The 21143-nt window shown below is 37.4% G+C and overlaps 2 protein-coding genes across 2 annotated transcripts; one reads left to right on the forward strand and one right to left on the reverse strand.

Annotated features, from left to right (window-relative positions):
* Positions 1–560: 560 nt before the first annotated feature.
* On the forward strand, positions 561–15141 carry LOC132180973 (SCY1-like protein 2 A). The gene is made up of 14 exons (XM_059593992.1): positions 561–1250; positions 2082–2186; positions 3129–3239; positions 4036–4218; positions 5594–5720; positions 6112–6173; positions 6302–6388; positions 6605–6691; positions 8598–8711; positions 9214–9342; positions 12292–12354; positions 13333–13494; positions 13615–13733; positions 13820–15141. The coding sequence occupies exons 1-14, from the start codon at positions 759–761 to the stop codon at positions 14751–14753; spliced, it is 2775 nt and encodes a 924-aa protein (XP_059449975.1). The 5' UTR covers positions 561–758; the 3' UTR covers positions 14754–15141.
* Positions 15142–15950: 809 nt separating this feature from the next.
* LOC132183050 (mannan endo-1,4-beta-mannosidase 5-like) lies at positions 15951–19148 on the reverse strand. Its single transcript, XM_059596444.1, has 5 exons — positions 18793–19148; positions 17562–17756; positions 17043–17165; positions 16737–16942; positions 15951–16467 (listed from the first exon to the last, which is right to left on the reverse strand). The coding sequence occupies exons 1-5, from the start codon at positions 19135–19137 to the stop codon at positions 16065–16067; spliced, it is 1272 nt and encodes a 423-aa protein (XP_059452427.1). The 5' UTR covers positions 19138–19148; the 3' UTR covers positions 15951–16064.
* Between the last annotated feature and the right edge of the window lie 1995 nt (positions 19149–21143).

Below are 21143 nucleotides of genomic sequence, written 5' to 3' on the forward strand. Positions count from 1 at the left end.
TCAAAAACATTGCCTAGCCCAAAAAACATGTTATTTTCAACTTTTAGGGAACAATTTGGCCCAAAAAATTTAAAAAAAGCTAAAAAAATAGGCTTAGTGATGATCAAAAACACTTAAAAAGCCCATATATAAAAAAGATTATAAAACCGCTGGTTATTGGTTTGAATAACCGCTAACCATTGGTTATAAAATAACTATAACTACCTAGGCGGTTGCGGTTGTAACCAATAAACTTTAATCGCTTGTGCAGTCTTAAGTGGTTATGGAGATTGCCATAGGCCCATGACCGCCATTTCGGCCTTGGTGTTGCTACTTTCGGAAGGACTATGTTATGGGATGTTATTAGTTTGGTTATTATACAGTGGGCTTCGGCCCAAGCTTTGACAGCCCTCCACAATCCCGACCCGGGTATCTCCCACGCGTGACCGAGCCATTCCACCTAAGCAAACAAATCAAATGGATTGGAAGTGAATCAAGCCAACGGAAAACAGCAAATGAGAGAGATTAAAAAATAAAAAAAATAAAAAAACAATAAAAGAAACTACATACCGACCCACACACACACCCAGTCGCGGAGAGAGAGGTGGAAAAACAGTCCTCTTTGATCCCAGAAAGAAGCTTCTTCAATTCCCTCCACCTCCTCCTCCTCCTCATTCTTCTTCTTGTTCTTGTTGTTCTTCTTCTTTTGAATTATATTATACAAATATTCAAACATATAAATAGATATATTTGTATTCCAATCATTGATTTCATGCAAAATGTCTCTGAACATGAAAACCCTCACCCAAGCGCTAGCGAAGACCGCTGCAGTAATCGAGAAGACCGTACAGACCACCGTGCAGGAGGTCACGGGACCCAAGCCCCTCCAGGACTACGACCTCCTCGACCAGATCGGCTCGGCGGGTCCGGGCCTCGCCTGGAGGCTGTACTCAGCGAAGGCGCGTGACTCCACGCGGCCCCAACAGTACCCCTCCGTCTGCGTCTGGGTCCTGGACAAGAGGGCGCTCTCCGAGGTACGCGCGCGCATGGGCCTGTCCAAGGCGGCCGAGGACGGGTTCTTTGACCTGGTTAGGGCCGATGCCGCGAGGCTGGTGAGGCTGAGGCACCCCGGGGTGTTGCACGTGGTGCAGGCCCTGGACGAGAGCAAGAATGCCATGGCCATGGTGACGGAGCCGCTTTTTGCGTCGGTGGCCAACGCGCTGGGGAATGTCGAGAATGTGCTTAAAGTTCCCAAGGAGCTTAAAGGGATGGTAGGTGATTTTTCTTTTTCGTGGTTGAATTTCAAATTCAGCTTATAATTTGAGAGCTTCTGTGTGATTATCTGAACACTTTCTATGTGATTTACTGAATGCCCGTTTGAAAAATGAATGCGTTCTATATAATTTTGTTAATGCCTGGTTGAATTTGAGAGCTTATGTGCAATTGAGTCAGTGTCCATTTGAAGAATTTTAATGGTTTTGTGCGATTTAGTGAATGCCCGTTTGATGAATTTGAGTGAATTGATACCTTGTTTAGTGAATGCCTACTTGAACAATTTAGTGTTTCTGTGTGTTTTAGTGGATGCTCGTGTGAAGGATCTTAGTTTTGTATGTGCTTTAGTGAATACCCGCATGAAAATTTGAATGGTGACGTGTGATTTTTAGTGTATGCCAGTCTAGTTTCGAATGTTCTTTGTGAGTAGAAAATGACCATTTAATACTGTGATGGCTCTGGCATGCCCGGGCTCATGCCAGAGCACCTTAACAATGGTTAGAGTTTACTATACTGTTTTACTTGATTTTCCAACATGTGTGTGTTATATTGGACTGTGGAAAGAAGAATTACAAGATGAGGATTCAACAAGATTTTGCCAAAGAAGGAAAATAACTAGATCTTCGGAAAGAATGACTTTCCTGGATGTGCTCTGTTGGTCATTTGTTGTTTAGAATTTGGGTACTGGCCTGTGATTTTTTCAGCTATTGTTGGTAAATGTCATTCTATAAAGAAGTGCCTATCTTTTACTCACCACATTCTATCTAGGCAATTGATCTAGTCACACCTGTAGTTTGCTGATATAGTTTTATTTATTATTTATTTGACAGGAAATGGGTTTGTTGGAGGTTAAGCATGGTTTGCTCCAGATGGCAGAATCCTTGGACTTTCTCCATAACAACGCACGGCTTATTCATCGGGCTATATCACCTGAGGTTACAACTTCTTCTCTTCTTTTTTATTTTCTTTTTCAATTTTCAAGTTAAGTGGAAGTGATGATTTTTGTAAGTTGGAGTTCCATACTTATAGTTTTCCTTTTTTGTTTTGGCAATTCCTTTTTTTTTTTTTTGGGAAGTTGTTCTTAAGAAAAAACATACTGCTTAAATAGGATTTATCTTTTTTGGTAAGTAAAGATAATTTTGTCCAAAGGAGGAGGAAGCTTATATACATAGGGAGTGTATCAAAGCTACTCTTTAAGATGTTTTTTTATAAGTAATCGAAATACCATTAAAAGCACAAAGCGCACCCGAAATACACATGAAGTATACAAGAGAAAAAGCTATTCTTAAAGAATTATAATATGCAATTTAAAATATCTAAGAATCACAGAAAGTCTTGGAATAGACACTGCCTAAAGCAGTCATACAATGATCTTAAAAAGAAAGACTTAATTATATGTCAAGATGCTCATATACACGGGGTATATCAAAGCTGCTCCTAAGAATTATATTCTGAAATTCAAAAGATCTTAAAATTACAAAAAAGTCATAGAACATATGCCACCTAAAGCAGTCATCCAATTATAGAGTGATATTAAAAATAAAGACCTATGTATAAGCTGAGGAAGTTCAACACCTTCAAAAGTCCTACTATTCCTTTCTCTTCAGATTGTCCATGTCATAGACAAGGGAATGGATTCCAAAACCTTTCACTACTGTCGACCAAATTTTTTCTTGCCAACATGTGGGCATCTGAATCATTCTTCAACGTCACCTACAAGACACCAAATAGGGAAAACACAAACAACCAAATGTCTCTTGTATGGAATCTTTTAATTATAATGCTTGTCAAAAATTTCTGTGTGTTGGTTGTTTTAGCTTAAGTCCATGAGATATTGGATATGCATGTCCTCTAATGATGGTGTATATACTCTGCAGAATGTCCTTATTACTTCAAGTGGAGCTTGGAAGCTCGGTGGATTTGGTTTTGCAATCTCGACAGATCAGATCTCAGGCGATATGGCCAATGTTCAGACTTTCCATTATGCTGTGAGTAAAACCTTTGATTGGATTAGTAAATAAAAGATTCTTCAAATTGATTTTTACCTAGCTCCTTTTTTTTTTATCATTTAATAGACTTAAGTTCCAATTTCTCTAGTGGATATTTTATATGCATGCGAGGTGGTATTTTCAACTCACATTGGTATTTTCACCTAGCTCCTTCATATTGAATGGGTGCATTATGAAGGTGTTGCAGGGGTGCTGAGTCCCACATTGGTTGTGTATAGGTGGAATTAGACTTTATATGTGATTTCAAGGAGTTCTAATTGTAATTTGATTAGTTCTTTTGAGGTATAGCATAAATGCGGTTAGCAAGTCCCTAGATCATGACGAATGGTATTAGAGCTGACTTAATAACGTCATGTAGAGCTGATGCACTATAGTGCAATGTGAGCTATGAAGAGGAGGTCAGGGATATGAGTGAAGGAGATTGTGATATCTCAAATGATCATGGATATGTATAAGTTCCATATTGGTTGATGAAATGTGAAAGCATTGCATGGGTGTTAAGTCCATTATTGGTTGTGTATTAGGTGGAATTGGGTTTTTCGAATTATTTTAGGAAGCTCCAATTGTAACTTAACTAGTTCTTTTAGGATATAGTGAACATGTGACTAGCGCGTTTCAAGGTTATGACATATTATGCTTGTTGGTGTGAGTGTTGATTTTTGTGAGGTTTATTTTAGGTTTTGCTCATTCATCTATTGTTGATATGTGTAAGAACACATTTCTAAGCACAAGTGATTTGCACTTATAGTTTTTTGATATATTATGGATTGTACAGGAATATGATGTTGAAGATTCTGTACTCCCCCTTCAGCCATCACTGAATTACACTGCTCCTGAACTAGTTCGGAGCAAAGCATCTTCTACTGGACGTTCTTCTGATATTTTCAGTTTTGGTTGCCTCGCCTACCACTTGATAGCTCGCAAGCCTTTGTTCGATTGCCACAACAATGTGAAGATGGTATGTTTAATTTATAAGTCTAGCTTCTTCTTGGATGTTGTTATTGCTCTATACCTTTAAAACTAGCTTTGATTTCTAAAAGAACAGAGTTTATAGTTATGTGCTTATTTGTCTTTCGAGGAGGATTTCTCTAACTTTGGCTGCTAGTTTGCCTTTATGTGCATTTCTATATGAATGTAGGGACCTAGTCTTTATAAAGTAATGACAGGGAAGCTCTTTTGTTTTTTTAGATAAGTAATACAAATTTTATTGAAAAGACAAACTACATGGGTGTGTACGAAAGACTTCACAAGAGGCAACAGTCTGAAAATGAAAGGCCAGCAAGATCCCACGCTCATGGCTCTACTTTTCCATTTTTGGTGTTGCTCTTGATACTTACCAGGCAGAAGAGTTGCGCCCCTTGTGGGTTTTTTTATTTTTATGTAAGCTTTATTTACAAAAATAGGCATTTTCATGCTTATCTTGGGTCCTGCCTTTTCTTTGATGCCTATCTTATTTGAGGAGGTGGGGGGCCCATAAGAGTCTCAGTTGTGATATTTCAGTTCCATGCTCTAAACTCTTGGCTATTGGCATGGGCTTAAATTTACAGAGGCATGATTTTTGGACTTTGTTAGGGGGGAGTTATGAACTTTGTACTCTGGATGTAGCCTTATGCAAAAGCATTTAGTGCTGGCAATTTGGTTAGGTTGTGTATGTCAGATAATCTGTTAAAGCATGAACTTATGCTTGTAAAAAGCTCTGTCTTCTGTAGCTTTTGTTAGTATACGATAGGTTCGGGTTTTTTAGCACTTATAGGAAAAGTGATTTTAGGAATCCAAAAGCAATTTTGGGATTTGTGTCAATTTGGCACTTCTACAAAAATTTCATTTAATGGGTCCAAAATCACTTCATTTTCAACTTTTTAAGTTGTAGGCTGCCACCCCAAAAACACTTTTTTTTGGATGGCAAAAAGTGCAAGCAGATGTGCTTAGTCGGTTTGGAATTAGCACATCAAATTGCTTTACTCTCATTTTGTAATAGAAGTACATTTTAAAAAAAAAATTGTGGTTGTTGTTCTTGTATATTTTTCGTGTACTAGGGCTTTGCCCTTTCTTTTTCATAAATTATTATTCATTAAAAGATATTTTGTTTTTGTTTTTTGTTTTGTGTCTTTTTATTTTTTATTTTTAAAATTTTGTTTGGAATTCAACTAAAAGATTCCATTAAAGAGTATTTCATGCACCTGCTGTACAATGTTTAGCACTATAAAGTTGCCCAAAATAAAAATTGAACAAGTAGGCCCAGCTTCATGAAAATTGACTTTTATATCATATATAACAATAATAAGCTGCGGGCTTAACTAATAATAGTTAATTCTTGTGTTCCTTTTCTGCAGTACACGAATACCTTGACTTACTTATCCAATGAAGCTTTCTCCTCCATTCCTCCTGAGTTGGTTCCTGATTTGCAACGAATGCTTTCTGTAAATGAGTCTTTCAGGCCATCAGCGATGGATTTTACAGGTAAAACAGGAGCCACGTGGACCATATAATGATAACTTTTTGTTCTCTTTTTTTTTTTTAATCAATAGTGGTGTAATTTAATAGTAAAGCTGATAGTAAACAACATTGTGATGCCAAAAAAAAAAAAAAAAAAAAAAAAAAAAAATTAAAGGATTATTTTATGGGAGGAAAAAAGAAAAGCATGATGGACAGTATTATTTTATGCTACTCTCTAATCGTTGACAATTATCTTAACAGAAATGCCAAAGAATATCCCTCCCCCCCACCATTACAGCTAGCAATGGGTTTTGGTGCACTTGATCAATGCTATGGCACTAAACTAAGTAGAATTAAATGCTTCGTCGGTTTGGCTTTGTTTATTGTTTTTAAGATCCTTGTTCTCTCTTTGCAGGTTCTCCATTTTTCAGGAATGACACTAGGTTGCGTGCTCTACGCTTCCTGGACCACATGCTTGTATGCATTTGCTTATTAGATTGAGCAACACTTGCTTCTGGGATCTTGTCACCCCAGAGTTCTAATGCTGAATAAGTGATATATGGTTATAATAGAACTTTCTTGTTGACGATCTTCTCTTCTTGCAGGAAAGAGATAACATGCAGAAGTCTGAATTCTTGAAAGCATTATCGGATATGTGGAAAGATTTTGACTCCCGTGTATTGCGGTATAAGGTTTGCGTTTTTTTTCTTGTCCTATTGATACGATGATCATTCAATTTTCTGTTTGAAGCCTTTTTTTGAGTAATTAAACACTACCGTGAAAGACCATTTTTTACTTACCTGGAAGGGCATCTTAGGCTTTGCCTTATGACGTGAATGACCCAATTTGGTTAACAATCTCCATGAACATATGCCTTTTTGTTTTTTTATTTATTATCTTTTGTGCAGGTACTTCCTCCTCTTTGTGCAGAACTTCGGAATTTGGTAATGCAACCAATGATTCTGCCTATGGTTCTCGCGATAGCAGAGTCTCAGGTACTATTTATTTATGTTTGTGGGGTGAAATCAGTTTTGCAAATCTGCACAATAGAAAATTTCAATTATTTCCAATTTGATTTGAGATCTTGAAATTCACCAACATTGTTTTATCAATAGTATATTATCAATTTGAGTCTTGTCCGACAATACCAATTTTCAGTGAGATTATATTAATTATATATTAAAAAAGGATCAAACATGCTACGTAATTGAAAAGGCTGCACCAGAACTTAAGTGCTTCTTTACATGCTTGCTGCTTTCAACCTTGTTCAAATCCATATATAATCTTATGTTCCCATGTGTTTTTTAGGGCTATCTTGATCAATTTTCTATGATCCTGATTGCCTTTAGCCACTGGCCCCCATTTTTTTTGTTGTCATCTTTGTCTTCCATCAGACGTCTAATACTAATTTCTTGGATGAATGGTCTCTCGTTTTTGAGAGAAATCCAAACTGTCGTTTCCACTTAAGTAATAATAGATATTAATCATTCATAGGTGAACTTCTCTTTTCTGTTTTGCCTGCACTTTTAAATTGTTTCAACCATTGAGGGTGTGCATACCATCTCGATTGCCTTTTAGTTTGGGTGAAGATCTCATACTAATATTTTCATGATGCAGAGGACAATCTATATATTCTTGATTCTCTTGACTATTTGTTGTTTTCTAGTATCCTGGAGAAATCATGTATGCTGTGCATATGCGATGAGGGAAATAACAACTGGGCCTTCAGTATAGTCGTTGCCTAGTGATTGACAAGGAGCTTATAAATCATATGCATATTTATAAGTTTTGTACTGGGAGTGTGGGATTGAGATAAAAATAAACTAATTAAATTAAAGTTCTTTCTTTGGCCCAATTATCGATTAGAAGATTTTCTTGTCCAATTCACTTTGAATGGAAGAATTGTGATACGTAGAGTGTGTTGAGCATACATGTGTGAGTGTAAAAAGGTTGAGTTCCAGATTTGAAAATATCACGTGTGAATAGTTAATATAGCATAGTTGGGCCAATATTTATAGGCTTAAGCTTTTGGGTTAAATGATGTCCTAACATGCCATATAATGGTTTACTAGAAAACTTCTAAAGTATTCCTTAATAATTGGTATTATAGCCAAGGGTGGTGTGCAGTGTGGTGGATGATAGTAGTCCCTTTTGCAAGCGGGGATGGTGTGCATGGCACGGTCGAGGGTCCATTGAGTAAGGACAAATGTGAATGACATGCATATTGATGAGAGTCCCTCGAGTAGGGGCAAAGGTGCATGGCAAAGGCAAGCCTACATAGCACACAAGTGATCCTGAAGATGACCTATAAGATTAATAAAACTTCCATTTGAGGTGGAGTGTAGAGATGTGATGATGGACTCACACATTAGAGAGAGATTATTGAGTACATACTTGTGAATGTAAAAATGTGGGACTTCCCACATTGGAAAGATGTAACTAGTGAGTGATTTATCAAAAAAAAGAAAGATGTAACAAGTGAGTGGTTAATATAGCATAGTTGAGTTACTTACTTATCAAAAAAAAATATAGCATAGTTGAGTCCAAACCCATTGACTTAAGCTTTTGGGTTGAGTAATGCCCCAACATGCTATATTATGATCTTGCTAGAAGACTCCCAAAGCTGTTAATCTCCCTCCCAAAAAGAATGTGTATTCAAAGGTGGGGGTTGACTTGCAGTTTTGTGCTTATCAGCAAAACCATTTTATTCATTTTGTTTCCAGAGTTGTAATTATGCACAGTAAGACTAAGGACTAATATCACGGTTTTACTACCATCATGATTTATTACAAAAATGAATACGGATCTGCATATGATACTGAATCTCTTTTATGTTTTATCTATCTAGATCAGGAATTGATATTTTATTTGAAAAATGCATTCATGTCCTAAAATTTGTAGGATAAAAATGATTTTGAGCTATCAACACTACCAGCTCTTGTTCCTGTACTGAGCACTGCTGCAGGCGAGACACTATTGCTGATTGTGAAGCATGCAGACCTTATAATCAACAAGGTAACTATCAATATGAGGCATTCAACTCGAATACTTTTATTAAATAACAGGATCTTATGTGCATGGAAATGTGTATAAGTGCTTAAGACAAGTTGCTATGAACAAAATTTTTAATACATGTTTTATTCTTTCAATAATCCATATTTATGGCAATGGAATCATATTATTCCTACCCTGAGAGGACTAAGGGCCATGAGTTCATAACCTAAATTTTCTCAAGGGTGTCTTGATAACATGAGGCTCAAACGGAAGGTATTAAATCGTCTAGGAGCACCTAGATGACTTTAAAAGTTCAAATGTAGTCCCTTACTACTTTGGCACAACTGTTCTTGCTGTCACAGTTGGTTACAAGATTCTACTTGTTCTAGTTGAGACAGCTTCTCTCTGGAATGAAGCCACTGCCTCTTTCTTTCTTTTTTTAAAGGTTTTTTTCCCTTTGATGAATGTCCTACTATCTTGAACTTAACTCAATTAAAATACTTTCTTTTCGTGATTATTGTAGACTAGTCAGGAGCACTTAATATCACATGTCCTGCCTATGATTGTTCGGGCTTATGATGATAACGATGCTCGAATCCAAGAAGAAGTTTTGAAAAAATCTGTATCCCTTGCTAAGCAACTGGATCCACAGGTAACTGCCGCTTATTATTCTTAGAGTAGTTTTTTCATTCTTAATTAGAGTTATTTCGATGACATTACATGTGTTTGCAAAACTGTACCTCAGATGCTTTAAATATCTGAACTTCTAAAATGATGATAAATACTATCATCCATTATTCTGAGGTGCTTCTTTGAGGATAAAAAAACTGTTGAACATAATTTCCTTCAGTCCTTGTATAAATTACCAACTGCAGCTATGGTGATGCCCTAGGTAATCTTTTGTGGACTGTCTATTTATGCTCCATTTAGTGCGCTTGCAACGATACATAAGCAATTGTCCACAAATACAAAGTTCTAAAGAATAAAGATAATATCTCCTCCATCTTCCTTTCCCAGTCCTCAAAACTTCTGTAATTCATTTTCCTCCATAAACATCATAAATAGACATAGGCACCATCTTCCACACTACAGTAGAGGTCCACTAATAGGCATACAGATCGACAATATGTCTAAGCATATCCCAAGACATTCCAAAATGACTGAAAAAGGCAATCCAAATGGCATAAGCCACATCAAAATGAAGAAAAAGGTGGTCCATGGATTCCCCATTCCTCTTGCATGTGCAACATCTACCCATCACAATAATGTGTTACTTCCTGAGATTGTCCATGGTAAGGATCTTCCCTAGAGCCGCCAACCACGCGAAAAATGCAAGGAAAAGCTTGGGGGAGGGCCACTACTGGCTGGAGTAGTCCCTTCATGCAAGGAAAAGTTCACGGCTGCTCCTGTGCAACACTTTCCTCTCCCCTCTTCATCAGACACGGCCGGTGATGCAGTAGCTCTGGTCCCCCTTAGAACTAGGCTCCCGAAACTCGATGGTGGTGGCAAAGTGTGCAGGTCAGAAGAGTTGGCAAGCTTGTTTCGGCAAGTCGGGCCTAGTAAAGGTATTTGTTTGACCTTGTTTGTCTGATAAAGGAAATGATGAGGTCTAAGTCTTCGGCTGTAGTGTTAGGAAAGTATCAGGAATCCGGTATGGGATCTTTGGGATTCGACTCAGCTCCTCCCAGTTCTGAATGGGTGCTGGTTGTTAGCAGGGGAAAAATTCTTTAGCCTAATTTTTCTCCTGCTTCCTCAATTTCCTCTCCTGAGGAGGTTTAGGGGCATTATTAGTACTGACAACGGAAAGGTGATTGTTTCCTATGAGATGGAGGGGAGTGCTGAGGGTGTTGAGGATAGGAATGTCTCTGTTGTTGATGCAACTCCGCCTTGCTTGGATGTGGAAGTTTTTTCTGTGGTGGGTCCCATCTTGTTGAGTTCCTGCCTCCCCATCTGGTTGAAGACTCGTATAGGGGCTAAATCTTCAGCTTGGGTATATAGAAAGTGAAGGAAATTAGGCATCGTGTGGGGATTTTGGCCTTGCTAATTGCCATTGAAGCGGGTCTATCTCATAGCATGTTGGGCCCTAGTTCTAAGCTGGGTGGTAAAGAAAATAGAGAGTTAAAAAAGTTGTCCTGCTCTATCAACAATGATTCGAAAGGAGGTAGTACATGTCGAGGTAAAGCTAGGGGGAGGGCTTTGATTGGCTTTTATGAAGCCTAAGGGATTATCTTGGAATGTGAGAGGGTTGAAATGTTGAATGAAGTTGACAAGCACCTTAGAGTCAGGAACTTGCGTAGACAATGGAAGGCATATATTATTTGTTTTTAGGAATCTAAATTGGAGCTAATTTCCAACAGTATTGTGCATAGTTTGTGGGGATGCCAAAACGTGGATTGGTGTTACTCAGCGTCTAGAGGGGCCTCCGTTGGTATCTTGATTATGTGGGATAGAAGGGTGGTGGAGAAAGTTGTGTAGGGTACTTACTGTAACCTGCTCCTTTAAGAACGTTGAAGATGGCTTCTCAATCTTGGGCTTTTGTGGGTATCTATGAGCTTAATTCCGTAGGAGGGGCTTATGGGAGGAACTGACAGGCTTGATTAGTTGGTGGAATTTACCGTGGTGCAATAATCGGGGTCCCCCCTCTTGGTTCAAAATTGATATATTCCTAGTCTCTTCGGAATGGGAAACCCATGTTCCTGATATGTCTAAAAAGGTTGCCAAGACTTAGCTCGGACCATTATCACATTCTCCTCGATTGTGGAGAAATACCGAGCGCTAGAAGATATTTCAAGTTTGAGAATATGTGGTTGAAGGCCGAAGGTTTTGTGGACCGTGGAAGAGTGGTGGTCTTCCTATCATTTTGAAGGCCTTGAAAGCTGACCTAAAGGTTTGGAATGAGCAAGTGTTTGGCAATTTGGAGAACCAGAAAAAGAATCTCTTGGGAGAGTTAATTGTTCTTGATGGTTTGGAGAAAGAGAGAGTGTTGCGTAATAAAGAGAAACGGAGGAAAGACAGTGTTATTGGTGAGTTAGAGAGGGAGCCTTGTTAGAGGAGATGAGTTGGAGGAAAAAGTTGAGGGCTCTTTGGCTAAGGGAGGTGGACAAGTGCACAAAGTCTTTGCATCGAGTGGCCAACTTGAAGGGAAGAAACAATTCCATTGAGTCGCTGTTGGTTAATGGATCAGTGTTTTCTGATCATTTTGGCCAAATCTCCCACCCCCAACGTTTCACCCACTGGAACTAGTTCTTTTTCCAAATTCACCCTCAATTCAGTAACAGCTTCAAATATAGCAGCACACAGCATAACTCCATTGCGCTAATTCATGATACCTATTGCATTTGCAGAACTTTCTCTTTTGAATTATTTTCTTATTTTCAAACTTACATATTGGCACATAGCTATCTTATGTTAGCCCCAGAACACCCCCTCCCCCCAAAAACAACCCCCCCCAAAAAAAAGAATGCTATAAACGAAAAGATATAATATAATTAGATGTTATACTTATTTTAAAAAATAATTAGATGTTATTTTCCTTTTGTTGACATGCTTTTTGGGGGAGGCACTGATTTTAATGGATATTTACATATTTCATTCTTGCCAGCTAGCGAAACAAGCAATTTTGCCTCGTGTTCATGGCTTAGCCCTTAAAACGACAGTTGCTGCGGTATGTATATTTACTTATTTGTTTATTTTGTATTTTTTTTTTCTGTTTAAGTATATTGTTAGGGTGTAGTTGCATATGTTATTAGGGTGTTGTTGCATATTCATCTTAGATCGTAAGAGATATGTTCTTTCCATTATATATCATATTTTATCAAGGTTGTAGTCTATTGGTATGATTACCTGAAGAAAGAGACATTCTGACCACTATGCTTTGAAGTTCTCTGCTTTTTCTGTATGTAGGCTGTAGGATATTGGCTTAGTTGAAAGTTGATTGCTTGCAAACGGTACTTGTTATCCTCCCACAGCCCTTTCCCCTTTGGCTAAGAACATTGCATCTAGCCAGAAACTGTACAGTAATAGACTAGTGGTAATTTCTGTTGTTGTATTGAGATGACTAGTTATCATTCAGATTGTGTGCGAGTGTCTCTGTACTTCTTTTTTATTTTTTTTTTTGGGGTAAAAGTCACTCTGCACTCCTCATCATTGGTGCTTGTTTGGCTTCAGTTATTCTCTTGAATATTGCTGAATTGAGTATTATGGGGACATTCCACAATTGTCCTTTTGGATGAGAAGCTATTTCCATTAAAAACAAATTTGAAACTAGGGAAGCAAACATTTGGACCTTAGCATGTTTGGAAACAGTGAAAAGATCACCTGTTTCAAGACTCTCATCTCGCTATTTGTACACCTAAATTCTAACTTCTTGATACCTGTAATTCAAGAAGTCCTTCCATGGCATTCAGGAAAAATTTTGGTAAAAAATTAAAAAAATAATACTTACACAAGTTTCTTGTTTAGAATGGTTATGCTTTGGCTGGTATGCTGCAGCTAGATTCATTAGCAATGTGAACTCATTATGGCACTTGATTCTTGTGATGCCATTTGAATGGAGTAATCATGTGTTACATTTTTTTTTTCCTGTGGTTTGGCCAAAATATAAGTCTTTAATCTGAACTTTTGGGTTTGCTTCCATTGGTAGGTGCGAGTCAATGCTTTGTTATGCTTAGGAGATTTAGTTACCACACTGGATAAACATGCTGTTTTGGAAATCTTGCAAACAATTCAACGTTGTACAGCTGTTGACCATTCTGCTCCTACCCTTATGTGTACCCTTGGTGTTGCAAACTCAATACTTAAGCAGGTAACAATCCCCAATACCTGACTGTTCTTTTTGAGTCTTCAGCTGATATCCATGAGCAGTAGGCAGAAAATTGTTGCATATAACAGCTGATTTTCCTGATGCTCAATTTCTCTTGTTCAGTATGGAGTAGAATTTGTTGCAGAGCATGTCCTTCCACTACTCATGCCTCTTCTTACGGCTCAACAGTTAAATGTACAGCAGTTTGCTAAATATATGCTCTTTGTCAAGGATATTCTCAGGTACTACTATATTTGTGCCCTTGCATGTGCTATCATGAGCAAAAGTGACTGATGAGATCACTTGTGGCCTCTTGGTTTTTTGACAGGAAGATAGAAGAAAAACGGGGAGTAACTGTGACTGACTCTGAAGTGAAACCATCTCCTTCTGTTAATGGGCTTACTTCCCAAGCCCCGAGCAAAATAAGTGGAACTGTCAAGTCTACAACCAAGAGCAGCCCGGCATGGGATGAAGATTGGGGTCCATCCGCAAAGGGAACTGCAACTTCCCTCCAAAATTCTAGAAACAATATTCCCTCCATTCATACTGATCTAGGTTTTCAACCAATTCAAGTAAATTCAGTGCAATCACAATTCTCGACGACACCTGCAGTATCTAGTCAGCAAACAGCTTTGTCATGTCCTCCAGTTGATATTGAGTGGCCTCCTCGGGCATCTACTGAGGTTACCCCCAAGTTAGGAGACTCTGAGATGCAATTGAATGCAGGAACTTCGTCCACTTCAAGTTTCGATGATATATTTGCTGATTGGCCTCCACGGTCTACTGGCTCCGTAAGTGGAGCTAAACCCACCAACAATGGTACGATAGGACAGCCCAATAACAAAAATGGGTCTTATCCAATATCGAGTACACCCAACAGTATGAGCTTCCAAATGAACAGCAATAACAGTTGGGCCTTTGACACACTCAATTCTGTTGAGCCAGTACGACAAAATCAACTGAATTTAACACAGACTGCAGGTAGTCTGGGAAGTGGGGGTCTTATCGCCCAAAGTTCTATTGGATTTCTGAAACAGAGTCAGGGTATACCAGCTTCAAGTACTTACACAGATAAGAAATCAACAGATCTTGGATCCATATTTGCTTCCAGCAAGAATGAGCCATCTGCGCTTAGACTTGCTCCGCCTCCATCAACTGCCGTTGGTAGAGGAAGAGGAAGAGGAAGGGCGGCCTCTTCAGCCTCTCGGGCTAGTCATGCCAAATCGCAAACTGAACAGCCACCCCTTTTGGATTTGCTATGATAAGTGGAGTTGTACTTCATTATATTTTAAGAAGATAAAGTGCAAAGAAAGAAGAGATTGTGGATCAGTCCTTGTAGATCAGCCAATATTCCATGCTGTGAGACAGATTTTGTAAAGTGTGTGCGTCAGTCCGTAAAAACACGGCGGGCAAGTTTCGCAGCTCTCCGGGATGGCAAGGTTTGTTATGTAATTGTTTGTTGTGCTTGGCTTGTAGGTTATTGTTTATTGCAAGTTTTGCAGCTCTCTGGGATCGCAGCTCTTCATAATTTTTCTTTTTTCTTTTTGTATCATTTAGATGTTGAAAATATACTTCAGGATAGTGTATTCTTCGAAAGAGTCCCAGCTTCAATTACTGGGTTTGGAAATAATAAAGAAAGTTGAAGCTTTATAGGCTGCTATTCGAACCTCATCTCAAAAGTATGAGGACGTCTATTTTGATTACTTATCTTTGGCTTCTCAAAAGGGGACCGTGAAACATTTAAATCAGGTGTTAGGGAAAATATGTTTGATATCTCTCCAGTTTTGTTTCATTTCGGTTCAAAGATTTGAGTTTTTAATTTTTAATTTTAAGATCTGAATTTTGATCATGTTTCTCTCTCTAGTATTTGTGCGAATTTTTAAATAGGAACTTTCTGATTTCCTCTCTCCACGGCTGTGTCCTCCACGTTTGCAACTCCGCCTCCATGGCCATGGAGGTTGAGCCATGACCGATCTCCCTGTGGAGATCTCCATCCGCCACCAATGGAGGTCAACCTCTGCTTGTGGCTCAACCTACATGACCATGGAGGATCCAATCTCCATGGCTGTGGTGGTTAATAAAGAGATTGAGAGAGAGAGGAGGCAGGGGAGAAAGGAGTAGAGAGGAGAGTAGTAGTTGAAAGAGAAAACTGTGGTGGTTATAAAGAGATTGAGAGAGAGAGAGAGAGGAGGCAGGAGAGAAAGGGGTAGAGAGGAGAGTAGTAGTTAAAAGAGAAAAGAGACAAATTTCTTTTTAACTGGGTTGAAAATTTGAAGGAATTCCTCTTAACTCAACCTATAAAACTATTGTGTTTCTTATCACGTGAGAATCACATAATTCGAGAAAATTAATAAACATAATACTCAGTTTTTTCATCTCGGCATTCAAAAAAAAAAAAAAAAAAAAAACCAAAAATAAAGGAAATGCAACATTGATATTCTTTTTAGCAAGGACAGAATAACTTGAAAAGTAAATCTCATTAATTTCATCTTCTAATTATCTTGTTGAAACCCTAGAGTTCCCATTCCTTATGCTTAAGCTCCATTGCCATCCTTTTTCGTTCATAATAATCACTAGTCATTTGGTTGGTTATTTCGGTTACTCCTCAATATCTTACTTTCTGAGCTATTTAATGAATGTTGAAGAACTGCCATATTCCGAGATTGTTGAGCAATGATAGCCCTTGTAGAAGGGTTTTCGGACAAAACAATCTCATTTCCATCGAAGTACGATTCCATCCCTTTCGCCATGATTTGCCAAACTAAACCGCCGCCCATTGTTCCTCCATTTTTGGCAAAGTTGTAGATGCTTGTATAAACAGTGTTTAAGAAGGCATTATAACTTGCATCTTTCTTTGATTTTCCAAATTCGGCGAAAATCAATGGCTTCTTCAAGATGCTTTTCGAGTCTGTCCAATGACTCATCACCCACTTTTGCAGGAATGTCATTCGCGTGTAATCGCTCTGTCCTGGAAGCCTGTACGTTATCGAAATTTTTAAAATATAAAGAGCATTCACATCTGGCTCAGTAAATTTATTTTTTATTTTAACTACACCCAGCTCAACAAAAACAAAATCAAGATTTGGTGGGCAGGGCTCACACTCACCAAATATTTCAGCAATTTGGTGAGCAGGATGCAAATAGCATTTTAGACCCATTTTAGCATTCTAGCTAGACAAAATTTAGGTTATTTTTGCTAGTCGGATGAGAGTGCTGGTGAATATTTCTGAAAATTTTGAGCTTACCAGACATCAGGATATGCATGTATAGTTGCAAAGTCAATCTCTTTAATCATATGATTGGTTATAAAATCTGTTCCAACTTGGAAACCTTGAGGATTGTATTGCTTTCGATCCTGAATTGAGTCTCCATAGAAACCTTCCATGCCAACTCCCAATAAGTGTATGTTGTCAATGGATTTAACATGGGGAGCCATCTCTTGAACCCATTCCTGTTTGAATAAATACAATAATTTTACAAGTGCATCTATGTCTATATATATATATATATATATTGCTATAAATTGTTGAGTTAGGGCTCTAATGGCTCACGTTTATGGTCTTGCCAGAGAGATCAACTTTGCAGCGTGGTTCATTCATTAGTTCCCAAGCCATAATCATCGGATCATCTTTATATGCAATTCCAGTGATTGTGTTCATCCTTGTTAGCACTTTCTGTGACAAAACCATAGATATAACAGACAAAAAGAAGGGAAAAACAAAAAAGAGGCAACATGTTAGTGTTAGAATATAATTTAAATGATTAACTCTACAATTTTTTGTTAGCTTAAATTTTTAAAACAAGTTGTGATTTAATATGGTATCAGAGACAGATGTTATGAGTACAAACCCTAACTCTCTAATTTAACCTCTATTTCAGTTAAAAATTTCACTTGTTGAGCCTTACTTGCTGAGTGGAAATTTGAGCCTTATTAGAATATAATTTAAACGATTAAGTCTACCATTTTCTATCAGCTAATAAAGCTTTTGAGACAAGTTGCGGTTTACCGGTTTAGCATTTATTTCTATGTAAATGATATCCGAAGAAAGCAGCTTTCCTAAAATATTTACCTTCACATGGTTCTTGTAGTGCCCTTTCACGACTGCATTTGTGTAAAAATCGTCATCACCATTGACTGCCACGCCAGCACTTCTAGCCCATTTCACGTACTGAGGTCTTCCTCCATAGTCTTGGTAATTGTTACTCAAAGCCAAAATTAAACGAACTCCATACTTTCTTGCCTCCGAGATCACAAAATCAAGTCCCTGAGAATCGCTAAAAGTAATAATAAGCATTTCAAAGAAGCTACAAATCAATGCATTATGCGTGCCACTTATCTCACTCCCAAGTGGTTTGGGATTCGAATCCCGCAATGAAAACGCTTGGAATTAGGCTTGAGCAAATTTACCGCTTATCGACTTTCGACTGCCTACCAACCAATAGCCGACCGACTTCTACCGACACCGATTAACCAATGAGCGGCAGGCGAAACTCTTTTTTTTTTTTTTTTTTCCCGACAAATTCAATTCGGTAGGCGAAATAAAATTTGTTAACCGAACTGACTTTACTGATCGACTTCGTCGATAATTTTCAATTTTTTTCACATACCGACTTGACCGAACCGACCGCCTATGAGTGTCGGGACTAAAATTTGGCAGAATAAGTCGGTAAAATTTCCGACTTTACTAACATTTTGATAAAACAAAAATTTTTCTATCGACATCAACCGACGCCCAGCATGGCTTGGAATTATTCCCATTTCACCGGCTAAGTGTCCACTAGTGCTTTCAGTAAAGTTGAGTATGGTTGAAACCGACTTGAGGGAGCGTTTGCAATCTCCCCGTTTAAATTCTTTCTGTCATTGATTCTTAGTGAGTAAGTACTGCTATAGATGGTCATGCTCAAGTAGGAAGCCACTCCTGTCGCCCCTGCGTCCTATCCTCTTGGACAGAATTCTCTTCCAAACTGAATTAGAGGAACTTCTTCCATCCCAATTTATAAAAATGACATGTGTTCTCTTTTTTTTTTTTTGACATGTCCGCACAAGAGGGCGGAGGGAGATTTGAACTAGTATCTTTTTTGTTATTAACATGTGAAATGCACATGAGTTTTTAGAAAGATTAATTCAAACTTTGTCCCTGCTATTAAAAAAATATATACATCTCACATGTTCAAAAGACACATGTCATTTTGATAGATTGAGTTTGAAGAGATTCCTTCAATCCAGTTTGGAAGAAAACTCTCTAATATTATTTTTGAATAGAAAAAAAGAAAGAAGAAAGTAGAGAGAAGTGATATAACCTGAAAGATGTGCTCATCATAAACGCCCGGAGATATTTGGAGAGCTCGGTAACCTCCGTCTCTAAATGCCCATGTCCGGCAGACGGTGAGCCCAGCGGCGGAAGCCTCGCGAAGCACACTCGATATTTTGTACCTTTGGCTTGGCTCTGAAGCAACAACCATCATCCAATACGAGTTAAAGCCATTGAAGAGGAATGGAGATCCATTTAGTGCAAAATGGGCGTCTCTTGCTTGAATGAATCCTGAAACTGCGCCTGCAGGGACGCCAGCTTCACAAACAACGGCCATAAGGAGGATAATTAACACCCCACAAATATACTTCATTTTCCCATTAATGCATGCCATTATTTTGTACATGTTTTGATGCTTTTCCTTCATAATTTCTGTTGGTTTCTTCGTATATATATAGGAGGGAGAGAGAGAGAGAGAGAGAGAGAGAGAGAACAGGAATTGGTGAAGATATTATGAGATGTAACCGAAATTTCTGACTATAAGCGTTAAAAAATTGACTGAATGGTTGCAATTAATTTGTTGTGGGGTAGTTTTTGATGATATACATGGACCCTCACAATTTGGTACTAGCAATGCTAGTATGTTACGGTTTTTTGTAGTGTTTTCTTAGTGTTTTTTCGGTCTAAAGTGAATAATATTGTTTTCTATTTTTTTTAATAAAATAATATTCAGGTAAGATTAGAAGAACACTAAGAAAATATTAAGAAGAATGATAGTATTTTTCATTTGGTAGATACGGTGTTAGAATAAATTCCATATTAACTCTGATTTAGTTTGCTTCTAAGTCTTTTATAAATACCACGTATTCTCTTACATTTTATATATTTTTACATGGGGTTGTGGGAATACCTCCAGTTTCCTCTCCTACAATTAAATGTTTGATTTCTATCTGTTTGATACTTGTAAGTTGTTGTTGTAGTTGTACCATGCGTTTTTCATGTGGAGGTGTGGCAGCTCTAACGCAAGATTGGATGAAAGTCTTCCACTAATATTACACAGACAATGCATGAAATTGGCATGCGCGCACCAATTGAATATATATATGGAACTCCATATGAGGGTGGAAGTATATGCCTCCTTCAAACTACTTCTCAATTGATAATAATTTCTTTTAAAATTTTCAATTACGACAATATTCTTCTAAACTACCAAAAAATTGATAATATTTCCTCAAAGCCAGCAAAAAAATAAAAAATGTCCATAATTTTTTTTTCTTCAATAAGATAAAAATATTCTAATAAATTTGAAAAAAAAAAGATTTTTTTTTTTTTAAATTTACACCATTTTTTTAAAAAATATTTCTATTTTATTAAGGCATTTTATTCATTGAAGGAATATATATTGACAAATTTTAATAGTTTAAAGGAGACATTATCTCAATTAAAAATTTGAAAAATACATTATTAATTAAATAGTAATTTGAAGGAGAATATGTAGGCTTTTTCCTGTATATATTCTATATTTATACGAATTAACCTTATCCTTACACATAAAAGTAACACATTCAATTATCACTTTTTTTTTTTTTTTTTTTTTGAAACCGATAGTGGAGATGGACGTCATGCAAGAATAAAAAGCATGGTTTCAGTTAATGATGAATGATAGCTTGGGTGGTGTAAATTTGAGAGCAAGTAAGCTTGTGAAGAAGCTTAGCTGCAAAACTCTCTCTCATTATTAATTTCCTTTTGTCTTTCTAACTTTACTCCTACCAGAATAATTGATCCGATCCCCATTACAAACACTACATAGGTGATAGGTTAGAGTATGAATTTATGATTCAAGATCCACCAATAAAAATACAGTTTTCACACCCATGGCAGAGCCACCCCAGGGGTGGTTTTCCAACCACCACTTAATTTCTTTCTCTTAGTTTTTATTATTATTTTTTTAATTATATCAATTTAATTCATCTTTCCAAACATATTTTTCCATTTTGTTTTATAAATCATCCAAACATAATTTCTAAATTATTTGTTCTTGGCATTCTCAATTTTAAATAAAGTATAGAATAATATAAAACAACATAAAAAATCGCACACCCCAATATATGTTTAATAGATAACTCAAGAAACCTCTTACAGGTTGCATATCCTATTAGCAGTATTTGGAAATATATTGGTTAGGACATAGTCAAGCTACATTTCTGATTGTTTTTTTTATATGACGGGAAACCCTCCAAAATAAGGTCTTTTCGTATACCCACCCATGAAAGATAAATTATGAATTCGTGTAACGCACTCATACCACACGACTTAGTTAAATTAGGGATGTAGTCCCAAAAAATTGCTTGCACTCAAGCAAAATATAAACTTTAAACATGATGGTTATGCCACCAAAGT

Source organism: Corylus avellana, chromosome ca5 (assembly GCF_901000735.1).
Source record: "Corylus avellana chromosome ca5, CavTom2PMs-1.0".
NCBI classification, from domain to species: domain Eukaryota; kingdom Viridiplantae; phylum Streptophyta; class Magnoliopsida; order Fagales; family Betulaceae; genus Corylus; species Corylus avellana.

What these genes read in the sequence shown, in the direction of transcription:
- LOC132180973 (XM_059593992.1), top strand. Translation starts at nt 759, where the DNA reads ATGTCTCTGAACATGAAAACCCTCACCCAAGCGCTAGCGAAGACCGCT. An exon ending in CAAACTCAATACTTAAGCAG is followed by an intron (nt 13,495 to 13,614) that starts GTAACAATCCCC and finishes TCTCTTGTTCAG; the next exon opens with TATGGAGTAGAATTTGTTGC. An exon ending in TTTGTCAAGGATATTCTCAG is followed by an intron (nt 13,734 to 13,819) that starts GTACTACTATAT and finishes GTTTTTTGACAG; the next exon opens with GAAGATAGAAGAAAAACGGG.
- LOC132183050 (XM_059596444.1), bottom strand. Translation starts at nt 19,137, where the DNA reads ATGGCATGCATTAATGGGAAAATGAAGTATATTTGTGGGGTGTTAATT. An exon ending in ATGATGAGCACATCTTTCAG is followed by an intron (nt 17,757 to 18,792) that starts GTTATATCACTT and finishes AGCGATTCTCAG; the next exon opens with GGACTTGATTTTGTGATCTC. An exon ending in CATGCATATCCTGATGTCTG is followed by an intron (nt 16,468 to 16,736) that starts GTAAGCTCAAAA and finishes GATAACGTACAG; the next exon opens with GCTTCCAGGACAGAGCGATT.